Source organism: Rhinatrema bivittatum, chromosome 6 (assembly GCF_901001135.1).
Source record: "Rhinatrema bivittatum chromosome 6, aRhiBiv1.1, whole genome shotgun sequence".
Taxonomy (NCBI): Eukaryota; Metazoa; Chordata; class Amphibia; order Gymnophiona; family Rhinatrematidae; genus Rhinatrema; species Rhinatrema bivittatum.
This window is the reverse complement of record NC_042620.1, coordinates 294,773,360-294,789,518: the sequence shown is the minus strand read 5'-3', so window position 1 is coordinate 294,789,518 and position 16,159 is coordinate 294,773,360. Positions and strand designations below refer to the sequence as shown.

Sequence of the window (16,159 nt, the reverse complement as noted above, 5' to 3'; positions counted from 1 at the left end):
CCCACTCTTGTGAAGCGGGACCACCACCGCTCTCCTCCAATCATTCGGCACCACTCCCGTTTCTAGGGATCTATTGAACAGGTCACACAGCGGACCCGCCAGCACATCTCTGAGCTCCCTCAGTATTCTGGGATGGACTTCATCAGGCCCCATGGCTTTGTCCACTTTCAGTTTCACCAGCTCTTCCCATACATTTTCTACTGTAAATGGAGTTACATCTACTCCATTCCCCTCCAGTTTCTTGTTAACTAGTGACGGTCCTTCTCCAGGGTCCTCTTTAGTGAACACAGAACTGAAGTATACATTTAATATTTCTGCCATTTCTTCGTCTCTCTCCACACATTGATCCTTTCCACCTTTCAATTTCACTATACTACTTTGAACTTTTCTCTTTTCACTGATGTATCTGATGTATCTGTATCTCGCTCTGAAACAGACACATACACAAACATTATGTGTTTGTGTATGTGTCTGTTTCAGAGCGAGAGAGAGTGTGTATGTGCCTGACACTAGCTAGCAATGAGGTTGTCTCATTATTTGGCAACTGATTCAAGTGCTGATTGGTTGGCAAGTGCCTAACATTAGCCCAGGAATGAGAAATGTAACCAAACTTATGGAGAGCCAAACTGATTGCCTGGATGGAAGTGGACCGCTGCTCTGCTTGTTCTCTTCCGGTCTTGAGTGTGCACTCAGCACTACTACTTTAGTTTTTTGAAAAAAAAAATTCCCTGGGCTGCTGTTTTCTTGCAATCCATCCCTGCCTAAACTACTCTAAAATAGGGCAGGAAGCTGCAATCCAGTTAAAACTGCCTGTGCAAAGCCTGACTCCTCCTGGGCTTGCACATCTAGGTGATAATATCTGGAAAAATTGCCTAACAACGACCATGTTGCAGTTTGGCAGAGGGCGACAACAATTTCACTTCTGCCCATGCCACTGCTTGAGTTCTAGTGGAATGAGCCCTGACCTGAGTAATGGCTTCCCAGCATCAACATATGCAGCCATGACTACCTCCTTAATCCAGCAAGCTATGGTAGTCTGTGAGGCCAGCTCTCCCTGCCTAGTACTGCCGTGAAGAACAAACAGGCAATCCATCTTCTGTAAAAGCTGCTTAACCTCCAGATACCAGACGATCTGTCTCTTGACAGCCAAGGGTTGCAACAGCCAACACTCCTCAACATCTTTCTCTTTGTCCAGAGAGGGCAGGGAGATGGACTCAGTAACCAGCTTCAGCAGAAAAGAAGGAACAGTATCTAGCTGTACCGCCCCTGCAGTCATCCAGAGGAATGGCTCCCGGCAAGACAAGGCCTGCAGTTCTGAAATCCTACGCACAGAACAAATTGCCACAAGAAACACCATGTTCAAGGTCAGAAAACACAAGTTCAGGTTATGCATCGGTCTAAACATAGGGCCTACTAAGAAATCCAATACCAAATTAAGACTTCATAAGGGTACCGGAAACCACAAAGGAGGATGAAGATGCTTCACTCCTTTCAGAAAATGGGCTACATCAGGATGAGCTGACAGGGATCCACCATTCACCTGACTTCTGAAACAGGCAACAGCAGCTACTTGAACCTTTAAGGAATTAAATGCCAAGCCTTTATTCAAGCCATTCTGCAAAAATACCAAATAAGCAGGATTTTGGCTGAACAAGGAAGAGTACCTTGATCCTCATACCAGGCCTCATACACTCGCCAAACCCACACAGATTTGGTGAGTGTATGAGGCCAAAGAAGTGGAGAACTTTCTAGCTCTTAGCAAAGCAAAAATCACTGCCGCAGAGGATCCACGTTTCAGCAAGAAAGCCCTTTCACGAGCCATACCATAAGAGAGAATAGAGTCAGATCTTCGTGAAGAATAGGACCCTGCCGCAACAGATTCCTGTGCGCTGGATTCCACCATAGATCTGCATAGCATGGTCTCCTGAGCCAATCTAGAGCAACCAAGAGAACCATCCCTCTATGGTGGACGATCCATATGACTAATCTACCCAACATGGGTCATGGAGGAAAGGCGGTACAGCAACTTGTCTTCTGGCCACTACTGCACCAAGGCCTCTATCTCCAAAGACCGGATCCCTCCTGCGACTGAAGAACCATGGAACTTTTGCATTGCGAGAAGTAGCCAGCAGGTCTAGAAATGGGAGACCCCAGTGATCCAGAATCAGTTGAAACGCCTCATTTGATAGTGCCCATTCTACTGGGTCCAGACTTTCCCTGTTGAGAATGTCTGCTCTTACATTGTTTTTTCCTGCTATATTTATTTATTTAGAGTTTTTATATAGTGACATTAGGGGTGAGACATCATACAGGTTTACATTATAACTAAAAGCTAGGAAACAAAGTACAAAAAACAGGGCAAGGGAATGAAACGTAATTATAGCTTGAAAATGCAGAGCAGGAGGAAGTATAGAGAAACTCGCAATGGAACAGAGGAAAAACAAGGGGGTAGGTAGGGAACTTATGTACAACGGTGGGGAATTAATTATATACACGGGGCATGTGAAAGGGTAGGAGAGGGAGTCAGGTAGTCGATACCTTGTATGGGTTGTGTGAGGCGAGTAAAGGGGCATGGGGGAGAATGAGATATGTAGTTTGGCCCATTCCAGATGTTGATCATTCTCCTGCGACATTTGGCTCTTCCCTGCCGATTTATGTAAGCCATGGTCATTGCGTTGTCTGACATTATCCAGACCGCTCGACCCTGCAGCCTGTCACCGAACTGCAAACATGCCAGCCGGACTGCCCTGGCTTCCAAATGATTGATGTTCCAGAGAGACTTTTCTGCATCCCAACACCCTTGTGCTGTCAGCTCCTGACAGTGAGCTCCCCAACCATGGGAGCTTGCATCCATTGTCAGTACTAGCCAGTCCGGTGATGCTAGGGAAATTCCCTTCCTTAGATGGTCCAGCCAATGCCACCACTGCAGTCGGGAGGAGACCTCCAGTGGCAGCTGGAGCTGAATCGAATAGGCCAGAGACTGCAGGATCTACCGCGACAACAGGGAACGATGAAGAGAACACATATGTGCTCTCGCCCACGTTACCACTTCTAGGTTTGCCGCTATTAAACCAAATACCTGCAGGTAGGACCATGCGGTCGAGTGCAGAGTGTTCATCAACAAACTCAGCTGTGCCATCAACTTCTGAATACAAGCTTCGGGCAGCAAAACCTTGCCCTGCTTCATGTCCAATTGAACCCCAAGGTATTCTGATAATTGAGCAGACTAAAGACTGCTCTTGACCAGGTTCACAACCCAGCCGAGCTCCTACAACAGAGAGATTACCTTGTGGGTCACTAGGCAGCTCTCCTCCAGCAACTTAGCTTGAATCAGCCAGTCATCCAAATATGGGTGCACTAGAATCCCATCCTTTCTCAATTCTGCTGCAACTACCACCATTATCTTGGTAAAGGTCCTGGGAGTAGTGGCCAAACCAAAAGTCAGTGTCCAAAACTGATAATGCTGTCCCAGAACTGCAAACTGCAGAAAGCAGTCGAATGGGAATGTGAAGATATGTTTCACACAGGTCCAAAGAGGTCAGAAATTCCCCCTACTGTATGGCTATTACCACCGAGCGCAAGGTCTCCATGCGAAAATGCATCACTTGCAAGTGACGACACCCTTGAGATCCAGGATGAGATGAAAGGATCCCTATTTCTTGGGCACATTAAAATAAATTGAATATCACCCTGTATTTTCTTAAGACGTGGGTACCAGAATCACAGCCCTCAGACTGAGGAGCCTTGCCAATGTATCCTCTACTTATTGCCTGCTTTTTCTGTGGGGAGTAGCAAACAGAGACCATGAACATGTCCCAAGGAAAGTCCAATGTCCCAAGGAAAGACCATGAACATGTCCCAAGGAAAGTCCAATGTCTCACGAAAGTCCAATGCATATTCTTCTCATATCACCTCCAGGACTCATTTATCCGATGTTGTAGAATATGGAGGCAAAGAAGACACTTCAGGCAGCTTTCATCGCAGGCAGGAAAAGAGAAGGGCTTAGCACTCCTCAGAGTCCTCTTTTATTGTACATTCATACAAAGGCAGATGATGTGTCATTACATGATTGGCTACTTTCCCCATAGCAACAGACGAGTCATTACACCATTGGCTTGGTTCAGGGGGTGTATACGGATCATTTCATTGGCTGCTGAATTCTATACCTCCTGACTTTGTCCTGCCTCTGACTAGGGAACACCCAGCCCCTCCCCCAGGAATTCAGGGCCAAGCACAAGCCAGAGAAATACATGATAGTCAGGTATCCTTTCCTAGGCAGAGAGGCTTAAGCACAAGTGATGCTTTTATTCAGGCAAAGGTCAGGGAGAAGGGAAGTTAGTGTTTAAACCCTGATGAAATGGCTTGCTGGCAAAGCTTATAATTCCCACAGATGTGATCTTGACCCGCCTCTTATAGGGGGACACCTCTCTCTCTTCTATTTCCTGCTCCCGGGGGTGGGTCAGCAAACCTTCATTGGAAGGCTAGGGAGGATCCACTACCCAAGGCCACATCCCTTCTGGGCTGTATGAGATGAAAGGACTGAGACCTACCTAAAGGTCAAGTCTTCTGAAAGGTTGCTCCTCTACAGGGTCGAAACCATTTGTATTCCCTAGCACGACTTCTCATGTCTGCTTCTTATTCTCCAGTAATCGAGGAACCAGTGATTTGCCCCATTTACTAGCCAGTTTCTCCAATTCGCTTCCAAACAAAAGCGAGCCTTTAAAGATCAATTTCATGAGGTTAGCCTTGGAGGTTGCATCGGCTGACCAATTTCTAAGCCATAACTGACACCCAGCTGCTATTACCGAAGCCATCCCTCTGGCTGAGGAGCGGCCCAAATCGCAGCCTGCATCTTCCAAGAACGCAGCCGCTGGTTCCATAACTGCCCTGGAATTCACCTCAGAGTCATCAACCTCTGAGAGAGAAGTAAACAAAAGAACCAGGGAACAACAAAAAGCTATTTGCAAAGTTTTTGCCATTGCTTCAAATGCCTGCTTAAGGATAGTTTCAATCCTCCTATCGTGTACATCCTTCAAGGCCACTCCTCCCTCCACATACAAGGGAATCCACATTCAGAAAACGTAAATGCTCTCTCGCCACTGGATCCAGCAGCTACAAGCCTTCCAAAACCCGACCTCCTTTGAAATTAGTCTCTGGGGCACCCCACTTGAGATCAATTAGTTCTTGAATGGCCTCCATCACAGGGAAAAAACAAGAGACTTTACAGAGAAACCAAAATTAGATGTTTTTGGCTCAGACATGGAATCAGCCCCAGGTACTCCCAGCATTTTCAAGGTCTGGGAAATCAGGGCTGGTAGTTCATCTCTATGGAAGAACAGTGGCATAGTCCTATTGGTTCTAATCCTGGAGGAATTTCATTGTTCTCAAGAGAGTCAGGAGTGGCATCATTGGTGCCATTCGGATCTCTATCGGGTAGTCCCGCTGCCACTCCAGAAGCACTCCGGCACTTACCAGTAGATTCAGGAAAGGTTTGCACCTTCGACTCTGCCCTGGGAGCATTGGATGGGGCTGAGGACTGTGCCTGAAGAAAGGAGTGCAATCCCTGGAAAAATGTAGAAGTCCTGGAAAATGTAGAAGTATCCATACCAAGAGGTACCTGAGGCGTACTCACTGAGCTGCCTTCTCCTGCTGAAAGAACCAGGCTTAGTGAAATCAGAGGAAGATAATGCTCCCTGAGCCTCGAAACAGCACTGGTACAGGTCAGTGGGCACTCCTGATTGAGATGCCCAAATGACAGGCAGTGCAAAGGGAAAGGTGCTTAGCTTCCTTACATGTAGGCCCCATTAGACTGGCAGCGCAATGATTGGCAGCTGAAAGTGTGCGTCTGGTTTTTTGGGGGGTGTCCAAAAATTAGGTGAATACATAGGCGTCTCACAGCTAGGCACCCTAATGCCTAGGCACCCAAGACTTAGATGTCCCTAGGATAAGCACCATAAAAAATTAAAGCACACAGCAACACTCAACTTGTGCGGACAGGGAAGCGGACAGCCACTTAACTCGGATGCACAGACTACTAGGTCTGCCTAAGCATCCAAAAACTGGATGCACAACATGGACGCACAGCTAGATGCACTCACTGAATCGAATATCCTGTAGAGGGAAGCCTAAAGACAGTGCACAAAACGCCATTGAGGCCCACAACTTGGCGCGCAGCAAAAAAGGCTCAGAGCCTAGCCTATAGAGGCAGCTCAACTCGCCAGGCTGCCCATATCCATGAACCTCCCATGGAGCGGGACGAAAATCGGAACAGCTTGCTGAGCAAGGAGACCGAGGGAAGGAGGAAGCTCTACCGCAAAAAAACCCTGCTTTTCTCTGTATTTTTTAAAAAATTTTTAAACTTACCAGCCTTACCTGGCTGAGTACAGAGTTGGTCTCCAGCTGTGGGAGGAGAAGGCATTTGCTGTCACTGCTGCACTCGGCTTCCTGCACCCGCTGCCTAACTGCTAAGTCCACGCCGGATGAAAAACCAGCTACCAGACCAAGACACTCATCTGAGGGACCACAGAAATCACCTCAGGAATTTTCAACTGGGGGAGGGACCTTTTGGTATCATCGCAGGGCGAATGTGTCTTCCTTCTTTCTCCTTTTTCAAATCAAAGTAATCCCCAATGGGGAGATGCACATGCACCATCTGCTGGAGATGGAGAATACTAGCAGGCTGATCTCATTGCAGGAGTATATATTCTGTGACATCAGTTTGCGCCATCTCCCTCTGCTGGTAGAGGTGCATAACCCACTTGTTCTGGATTCATCTGAGTGGACACCAAGGGCCTCATTTTCTAAAGTATCGCAGCCATGCGATACTTTAGGAAATGAGGGGCTGGGGACCAAAACGTGGGGAGGGCCTGTGCTAGCCAGCAGCGATCGCTGCCGGTTTCGCACCCAATAGCGCCACCATAGGAGGTGTAGCTATTGGGAGCGAACGCGGACGCGAAAAGGGCCTTACCTTTTCGTCATCCGCGGCGGCTTTGCGGAGTCGGCCCCCGGTGATGCCCCGACTCCTCCTCTTCTGGGGCTGACTCCGCCCCCATTTTGGTATCGCACGCGAAAAGGTGGAAAATAAGGTCCTAAGAAATATAGTTTATTATTGAACATCTTGCATTTTTTATTTAGGGCCTCAACCTGTGTTATAAAATCTCAAGGATCACTCTTCTGTTGTTTGTGTTAAATTATTTTACTTCAATATCAATATTTAGATGAATTTTGTTTCAGATCTGTATTTTATTTTGAATGCCCCTCCTCCATCACACCTACCATTATCTATTCTGGATCTGGGCCCAATTATGCTGCTCAGCATCAGAAGCCTCATGTAGGTATCACAGTTAGCTAGGTAATGTATAAACTAACTCACTATCATGACCTGCTCCTTTTGTGCCCATAGTAAAACTTCTTTTAACTTAATGTAGCTGAACAAACATCAAGCAGCTAGTGTGAATAACTTTGTTCCTCTTAATGAGTAACAAACATATTCCTTATAATGTAGAAATACTCCTGGGGGAATTCTGCACAAAACAAATTTAAAATTCTGCGCACAAAAACTTAAAATTCTGCAAACTTTATATTGGTCAAAATAATACAATTTACATGACAGTCCTTAAGTAATTACATTTTAAATTAATACAGAAAAAAAATATTACTTACAGATGCAGAATTTCCCTAGAAATTCACTGTAAGAGTGTCCCTTCCACTCGTGCTCCCTACTCCCCTGGCCACTTTGCCCTCTCAGGCCCCAACTCCTCCACCTGCCAGTATCTCTCCCCTCCACCTCTAGGCTCAACCCCTTCCACTCTATTGCCAGTCCCAGAGTTTGACCCCATTCTCAGTACTGCCCCTCACACAGGCTCCCTCTGTCCCTCCCTCTCTAATATACATTCCCACATCCTTATACAGGCTCCCTCACTCTCTTGCACACACACATCCCCACATACAGGGCCCTCTTTCTTGCATACATACCCACACAAGCTCCCTTTCTCTCTCACACAGGCTATGTCTCTCTCACACACCCCTTCATACAGGCTCTCACACATACACAAGCTAGCACCCTCACATACAAACAAGCTCCCAATCTCTCACACATACACACTCCTTCACAGTCTCCTCATATGGGCTCCCTCTCTCTGAAACCCACACTCAAGCATCACCCCCCCCCCCCCCCGCTCTCTTACCTCCCATCCTCCTGCTCTCTCCCCTCCCCCACACCCCCTCCCCTCATATAGGCTCCCTTTGAAACCCACCCTCAAGCACCCCCCCCCTCTTACCTCTCATGCTCTCACCCTCCCCTCCTCCTCTCAAACACACACACACTCTCACTGGGGCCTTCCATCTTTGCCACGAGCGGAGCACACGCCATTCGCGGCACACAGGAGCCTTCCATCTTCGTTGCGAACAGCGCGCCAGGGGCTTCATCTTCACCGTGAACAGAGTGCATCCCGTGGCACATGCGGGCCACGCTCCATTCGCGGCATGCCGGGGTCTCCCTCTGCTATTTTCTGCACAGAATTTGGCAATTCTGCGCAGAAAATGGCAATGACTATTATAACATACTTTGTATCAACTGCAAGTAAGTGATTTTAGAAAACTAGTTTGTTTCGATGTAGACTGATAAATTTTAAATCAAAGTAAAAAGAATAGAGGAGCTGCCTCCTGCTTAGAGCAGCAGGATGTGAACGTGGGAAGCCAGTGTTCAGATCCTGCTGACGCACCTTGTGGGCCTGCTTAAGTCACTTCACCCACCATTGCCTCAGGTACAAACTTGGGATTGTAAACCCTCTGGGGTCAGGGGCAATACCTACAGTACTTGAATGCTTTTCCACTTTGCTATAATCACAGAAGGTGGAATATAACAAAAAAAAAAAAAAAAGTTTGGCAAGGTGTACTCTTTTCCAGAGTAGTAGACAGAAGTTTCAGATTTATGGTTTGTGCCTCACTGTTTAGTGTGCAGATCTACTGCTTGCTCTGCCATAGGGAAACAAAGGCCTAGAACAAAATGTTTCTTAAAGTGGTAGACAGTTTTTCCATCTTGGAACTACTTTTCTAATTAAAAAAAAAAAAAAAAAAGTTAAGTAAATAAATTCAACTAAACTAAAAATCTGAAATTTTTGCAAACTTTCTACCTTTTCCAGTTTGAGCCAGGGGGGTGGCAACGACTTTTTTTTGTTTGTTTGTTTCTGGGGCTCTTTTTTTCCCCCGACTTTCACCACTCTTTAGTATGCAGATGAGCAGACAGCTCCCTGTAGTCACGTTGCTCTCTTTTCAATATGGAGATGGATGGATGGATATGGTCTTCTTCATAAGGCATTCTTTGACTTTTCATGAATTGTGAGAAAAATGACAATTGCTCTCCAGTCTCTCAGCAGGTCACCTCAGCTTCGTGTAGATTCAGGACAGGCAGCGTGCTGACACACATACAAACATTTACATTCGGGAAATGCAATATACTACACGATTAATCACTATTATTATCTGAAATGTGAAAGGTTTAGACAAAAAAAAATGCTTAGGCGTAATGCTCCATGGGGCACAGTCAAATATGCGTGTAAGCCAGTGTACATTTTTTTCAAGATTACCCAATAAACATGGCCTGTATGCGAAGGGGCTAAGAAAGAAGGCATGGCTGAAGAAAAGCCATATGATGTGCCACATACCGTATTTCCCCAAAAATAAGACCTAACCGAATCATAAGCCCTAATATGATTTTGCAGGATGCTCTTAATATAAGCCCTACCCCAAAAATAAGCCCCAGTTAAGATGACAGATGTATTGAATTATAAAATAATATTAATATATAAATATTGACATTAATACTTAAAATAATATAAATTATAATTAAGTATTTGTAAATACCCAAGCGGGCGCCTTTGGATGAGAGGTAAACGCCCACACATACAAGCTCTCACCCAGTCACCCCAGCTCTCACCAAACTACTACTTCTGCAGGGATGGGCTCCAGTTCCACTGCGGCTTTACTCCGGCAGGTCTTCTTTTTTTGCTGCCATGGGGATGAGCTCCCATGGCGGCCCTGCTTCGTCAGGGTTCAACACTGCCAATCCTCCCACCCCCCACTGCTATGCCTGCCTCACTGGCCCATCAAAGGCTTCCTCCCTTCTTCCTATTCCCACTGGCAGGCAGAATGAAGGAGGCTTCCCATTGGGCAGTGGGCGCAGGAAGAAAGGAGGTTTCCCATTGGTCCGCGAGGGCTGGGAGAAGGAAAGAATTTTGTACTTGAATGAATAAATAAATAAATGTAGATTGTTGTACATGAAAAAATAAGACATCTCCTGAAAATATGCCCTAATGCGTCTTTTGGAGCAAAAATTAATATAAGACCCAATTTTCAGGGAAATACAGTAGCATTTGCAAAGAAACACTTACGGGCGGATTTTAAAAGCCCTGCTCGTGTAAACTGGCCCGGATTTACGCGAGCAGGGCCTTGTGCGCCAGCGCGCCTATTTTCCATAGGCCTGCCGGCGCGCGCAGAGCCCCGGGACTCATGTAAGTCCCGGGGTTTTTTGTCGGGGGCGTGTCAGGGGCGGGGCCGATCGACGTGGCATTTCGGGGGCGGGCCCGGGGGCGTGGTTTCAGTCCAGGGCGTGGCCGCGCCCTCCGGAACCGCCCCTGGCGCGCTTGGATTTACATCTCCCTCCGGGAGGCGTAAATCTGTGGACAAAGGTGGGGGGGGGGGGGGGGTTAGGTAAAGGAAGGGAGGGGAAGGTGAGGGGAGGGCGAAAGAGAGTTCCCTCCGAGGCCGCTCCGATTTCGGAGCGGCCTCGGAGGGAACGGAGGCAGGCTGCGCGGCTCGGCGCGCGCCGGCTGCCCAAAATCGGCAGCCTTGCGCGCGCCGATCCTGGATTTTAGCAGATACGCGCGTATCTACAAAAATCCAGCGTACTTTTGTTTGCGACTGATGCGCCAACAAAAGTACGCGAACGCGCATTTTTTTTAAATCTACCCCTTAGGGAACACTGCATGCATGTGGGAGAAGGGTCTGTGGTCTGCCAAGCCCAAAGTGGAACTTTCTGGTCTTAATACTAAAGTGATAGGCGTGGTATAAAACAAACACAACCCATCACCCTGCTACCACCATCCCTATACTAAAGGGTGGTGGTAGATTATGGTGTGTGGGTGCTTTGCAGCAGTAGGGGCAGGGAGGCTTGTGAAGATGAAGAAAAAGAGGGCTGGTGTAAAGTATAGTCACATCCTAGGGGAAATCTGTTCCAGTTTGCAATAGACATGGGACCAAGCAGCAGATTCACCTTGCGGCAGGATAATGATCCAAAGCAAAAGCAACAATGGAGTAGCTCTGCCAGAAAAAAGTGAATGTCCTCAAATGGCCCAGGCAAAATCTGGGCCAGACTGCAGTCCACAGACAATTCTCAGGCAACCTAAAAGAGCTTGAACACTTCTGCCAAGAACAACTGGCAAACGCTGCATGAGCCTGCTGTACAAAGTTGCTAAACACTTGCCCTAAATGATTCATGGTTGTTCTTGCTACAAAACGGGCTTCCAACAAAGTATTGTGGCAAGGGGTGGGAAGAATTAGGCAATAAAGAATTTTTTTTATTAATTAATTTTGGAATACTTGTACAGTTATACCCAATGTCCCTACTTCCTTACTCCTACCTAATATATCCCACCTCTTATCTAACTTGCAATCTACTTCCTATCTGAATGTATCCAGTACTTGTATGTACTCAATGCCTTTTTACTTTATGTAATCCGCCTTGGGTCTACTTTCAGGAAACAATGGAATCTCAAATGCTTATAAATAAAACTAATAGTCAGATGCGATCCAATCCAGGACTCTTCCTGACAGTCCCAAGGTGCAGATGGTGTCAGCAGAATGGAGTGAGCAACTGAATGAAAGGCAGATGACAGATCAAGCAGGATTAGAATGGAAAAGTCAGGAAAAGGGAGAAGCAGGTAGTTAATAAGTGAACAAGGTCAATCCCACTACAGCAGAAGGGACAATATAGAGAGTGAAATGGGTCAAGCAGCTGGCAATAAACCACATCTTGATATGTTGAAAAAAAAAAAACAGAAGGAAAGAAATAGGGATGTGAGGATCAAGAGGATTTCTTCAGAATATGCCAGCAACAGCTGTAACAGAGCAGGAATGAACCTGAGCTCCTCGGTGGTTCATTGAGGGAATTCAGAAAGTGAAAAAACTAGTGGAAAAGAGAGATAATGAAGCTGGGGTAAGACATTGTATTTCATTAAAAAAATAACTGTGGAAAAGGTAGATCAGAATGGATGGGATTGGAGATGAATGAGGCTAGAAAAGTGAGGTTGAAGATGGAACAGAGGCAGTGGGTCTTATAAGAGGAGGAGGTGATAAGGACACTGGAGTAGTTACATTTAACCTAGTTAAATGCAAAGGGAAAGAAAATTCAGAGGGGCTACAAAATTTGCAATAGTGGGTTTCAACATAATGACATTTGCTGTGCTAGGCAGGGAGAGATGCAGTAAGCCAATGGTATGTAGATACCCTGGTTTTAGAAGGTGGGACAAAATCTTTAAAGGTGATAAGGAAATCAGAATTAATACATCTTTCAAACATCCACAGCTCCAGCTCTTTGCTCAAGCTGCATTTTGGCTCCAATGCATTCGCAAGATGGCAAAATTAAGCTCTGGAGTAGCTCAGTGTACAGAAATGTTTAATTTGGCAAATTAAAGTCTTTCCATCTCCTTGCCTGAACACTATAGCAGCTCACCATTAAACAAAGGATTTTTGTTATTGCCTCTTCCTACCCAATGTAAAGGACTTACAGTTAATCCAGTGGTACTTCCTTGTTGTAAATGGGAATAATTCAAATTCCTACAACAGGGATTCCCAACCCTGTCCCTACTGACCTCACAGTCAGCTGGATTTTCAAGATAGTCACCATGAATAAACATGAGATAAATTTGCATGCACCAGTTCTTCAATGTACATAAATTTATCTTATGCGTATTCACTGTGGATATCCTGAAAACCAAAGTGGCCATAGCCAGATTTGGAACTTACTGCCTCATGAGTATTTTCCTCTGTGTTACTGAAGTGTTTATTAGTGTTTCTGTAAACAATAGCCCTAAGGAGCACCTTGAAATTGCAAAGTAAAATATGAGTACTGCTATTTAAATTGATACACACAGTATTGCAAAGCTACAAATGCCCTTCCCTCATAGGCTGCTATTCTAATGTATTGTAAACCACTTTGGGTGAATCGTGTAAAAAAAAAAAAAAAAAAAAAAAGCAGGTAACAAATGCACATAAGTCTTAGAATTGTTATGAACCAGTACTTCTGTCCATAAGGCATCTTGACAGTTAAGGCAGCCATGCTGCCTGCAGAAGGAACTTGTGTGCTTCTTTTATACAAAACCTCATAATCCAGTCAGATATCAAGGGTGGCTGCAAAGAGAACCTAAAAATACCTCCCTGTGCTCATACTTGAATGCTGACAAGCAGAAGCCCTTCCTTTCTTAGCCTGCTATCCCATGAATGGGTGTATCCAGATCACCAGTGCAGTTACACTTCTATTCTTTGTGTGTCAGAACTACTGAGCTTTGCTTCACAATCTTCTCACCTTAGCAATAGGGCTGATAGCACTTGCACTAACAATGCCTGTCTGGGATCCATTCATAGTTTTATTATATTTTGTTTTAGATATCTGTCAACTAAAAAAAGTCAGATTAAAACAAACACCTTATTTTCAAAGGGGCCTCAGAAGCATAGAGGAAATAAAGTGAATTCCCCAGGCAGAGGGAAGTCTGGACCCCATGCCTCAGGAATTTGTTTAAATCACAGTCTCGTGTTATAAACCACTAGCTCATGCTACTTCTGTCTTCTGTGCCAGCAAGTAAGTTGATATGCCAGTTTTATGCTGTGACCGTCCTGATGTAAATACTGCACCTTGGGGAAGGCAAGCTTCTTATATCCACTAGTAAGTGGACCTGCGCAAGATCACACACTTATGACTAGTTTTTGTTTTTTTGCCCCACTGAAGGGACATAAATTCTTACAACACATGGCATTAATCCATGTGTGAAATAAATTCAAACTGCATGTGAAAATAGCAGCACCAAATATAAATAAAGAGAAAAGTTCATTCCAATACACTTTCATCTACCTATATATATTTTTTCACATTTGGCATTAAAAACCCCTCAAGCTCATGGAGACGATGAGACAGAGAAAGGGCAATATCTCTACAAACGGGCAGCAGGTAAGCTAAGGAGGCAGCAACCTTTCCTCCGACAGCTGTCCTGTCTGCTGCTCTCCACATTCAGTTCTCCTTTTCAGGTGAGATGTTCCTCCCTCTGTCCATGGTTAGTCAGTCAGGCTCTCTGAAAAGGCAATCTTTGACTTCTGCGTTTGCTCTAGCCGATTTAATATAAACTGGCTCGTGTCAATGAAGCGCTCAACACAGTTTACAAAGCAAGTTTCTGCACGACTGTCCAGCTTTGGTCCAGGTTTGTCCATACATTTTTCCTGTTCAAAAAAAAACCAAGAAATCAAAGTAGCACATCTTTTTTGTTCATTCTATTTATCCAGGTTTTAGTAATATTACTAGAAATCTGGCCATCTTTATGGCACGCACAAAAATAAGGGTGGTCAGAAACACACGCTTGGATTTATTATTCATTTATACAGCACCTTAAATTATTTTACAAAAGTGGGGCAGCTACACCAAAATATCTTGAGATCAAATGCATGGAAAACAATCAGGAAGGCCCAGTGAATCACAAGTGCTTTGAAGGCAGCCATAAAACATCAGAAGTCACAGAATCAGCCAAGTGTTATGGACGTATGTAAGTTTGAACAGGCCTTTCCCACTTTTCATCAGAAACTTGCACCAGTGACACCCAGCTACAGCCAAAGAATGAAATAAAGCAGCATCCATAGCCTTGGTGGGGGAGGGGAAGACAGAGGACTTGGCCAATGTTTAACCACAACATCTACCACCCAGATTCAAGACTCACATTAGCTAGATTCCAGAGGAAGCCACACACTTGCTTTGATAGCTGGGATGAACTGGGAAGGAGATATAAAAATAGGGGAACCCCCCCCCCAGTAGTTTCAAATGAAGGAGAATGGTACTCATCCTATAGCCCAACAGAGGCTACTTTTGATTGAGCAAGAGAAAACTATCCAAGAATAAAATAATGAACCAATGGGAAAGTGCCTGCAAAGGAGAGCAAAACATGGAAAATGCTGTCTTCATTAACGTACAATGTTGTCATAAGTATACAAACAGTTATATAACAATAATACTTAGGCAGTGATAATCGCTCAATAAAGTTTTAAGATCATTGTTGATTTTATAATCCTCAGCATTTTCCTTGCTGAAGAGGGACCCCATACCGGGAGATTCATAACAAAAATATTTGGCGCTACTGCATTGTATACACTACAGACTCTCTGGCTCTAATATACTGGTCTATGCTGGGTCATGATTCAAAAATTACAGTAAAGGCATGATGCAGCAAACCAAGGAATGAAAGCGGTATTGGATGTTAAGAGAGTTGGTGGCTGCAGCGCAGAAAAGTCTTCGACATAAAAAAGAGAACATGTATTACAGAGCACAAGTACTTCAACTGGATTCCTCAGAAGCACAGATACCCAGATTAAACAATGTTAATCACCACTTTGGGTTTACAAAAAAAGTATAATCCAACAGCGTTGATAACAAAAGGAGACCAATATTATATGGGACAGTATTATGGTAAAAAGGCTTCTCGTGTAATCAGATGTCTTACTCAGTAGAAGACCACACCATAAAGAGATTATTATTCAGCCGAACCCGGCACTATAGGAAAATTATATTATTATCAAGCAAACCCGAATGTTACAAGGAGGTTACGACGTTAGTAGTACAGGAAGATTATTACCCAGCAGAGCTCGGTCATCTGATGCACCAGCAGCTGAAAGCGCTGCTTCTGTGTCTCTACCTCGATAAAATGCTGCAGCTGCGGGTCGACCGCAGCCCCAGCGCCTTGGGTGGAATCCATACTGCTGCTGCCGGAGCCGGCGCGCTGACCTTCACGTGTCTCCCGGCCCTACCCCACCGGAAGCGGAAGCTGTGCCTCCTGCTGCCATAGAGACAGCGGCGTGCTGGCCCTCGCCGCCGAGCGGGGCTGCGCTCCAAGGCGAGGCGCGGCGC

General features: G+C 45.4%; 1 protein-coding gene across 1 annotated transcript; it reads right to left on the bottom strand.

Annotated features, from left to right (window-relative positions):
* Positions 1–13,332: 13,332 nt before the first annotated feature.
* TIMM8A (translocase of inner mitochondrial membrane 8A) lies at positions 13,333–16,159 on the bottom strand. Its single transcript, XM_029607377.1, has 2 exons — positions 15,888–16,159; positions 13,333–14,487 (listed from the first exon to the last, which is right to left on the bottom strand). The coding sequence occupies exons 1-2, from the start codon at positions 16,005–16,007 to the stop codon at positions 14,326–14,328; spliced, it is 282 nt and encodes a 93-aa protein (XP_029463237.1). The 5' UTR covers positions 16,008–16,159; the 3' UTR covers positions 13,333–14,325.

What these genes read in the sequence shown, in the direction of transcription:
- TIMM8A (XM_029607377.1), bottom strand. Translation starts at nt 16,007, where the DNA reads ATGGATTCCACCCAAGGCGCTGGGGCTGCGGTCGACCCGCAGCTGCAG. An exon ending in AGATGACCGAGCTCTGCTGG is followed by an intron (nt 14,488 to 15,887) that starts GTAATAATCTTC and finishes TTTTTTGAACAG; the next exon opens with GAAAAATGTATGGACAAACC.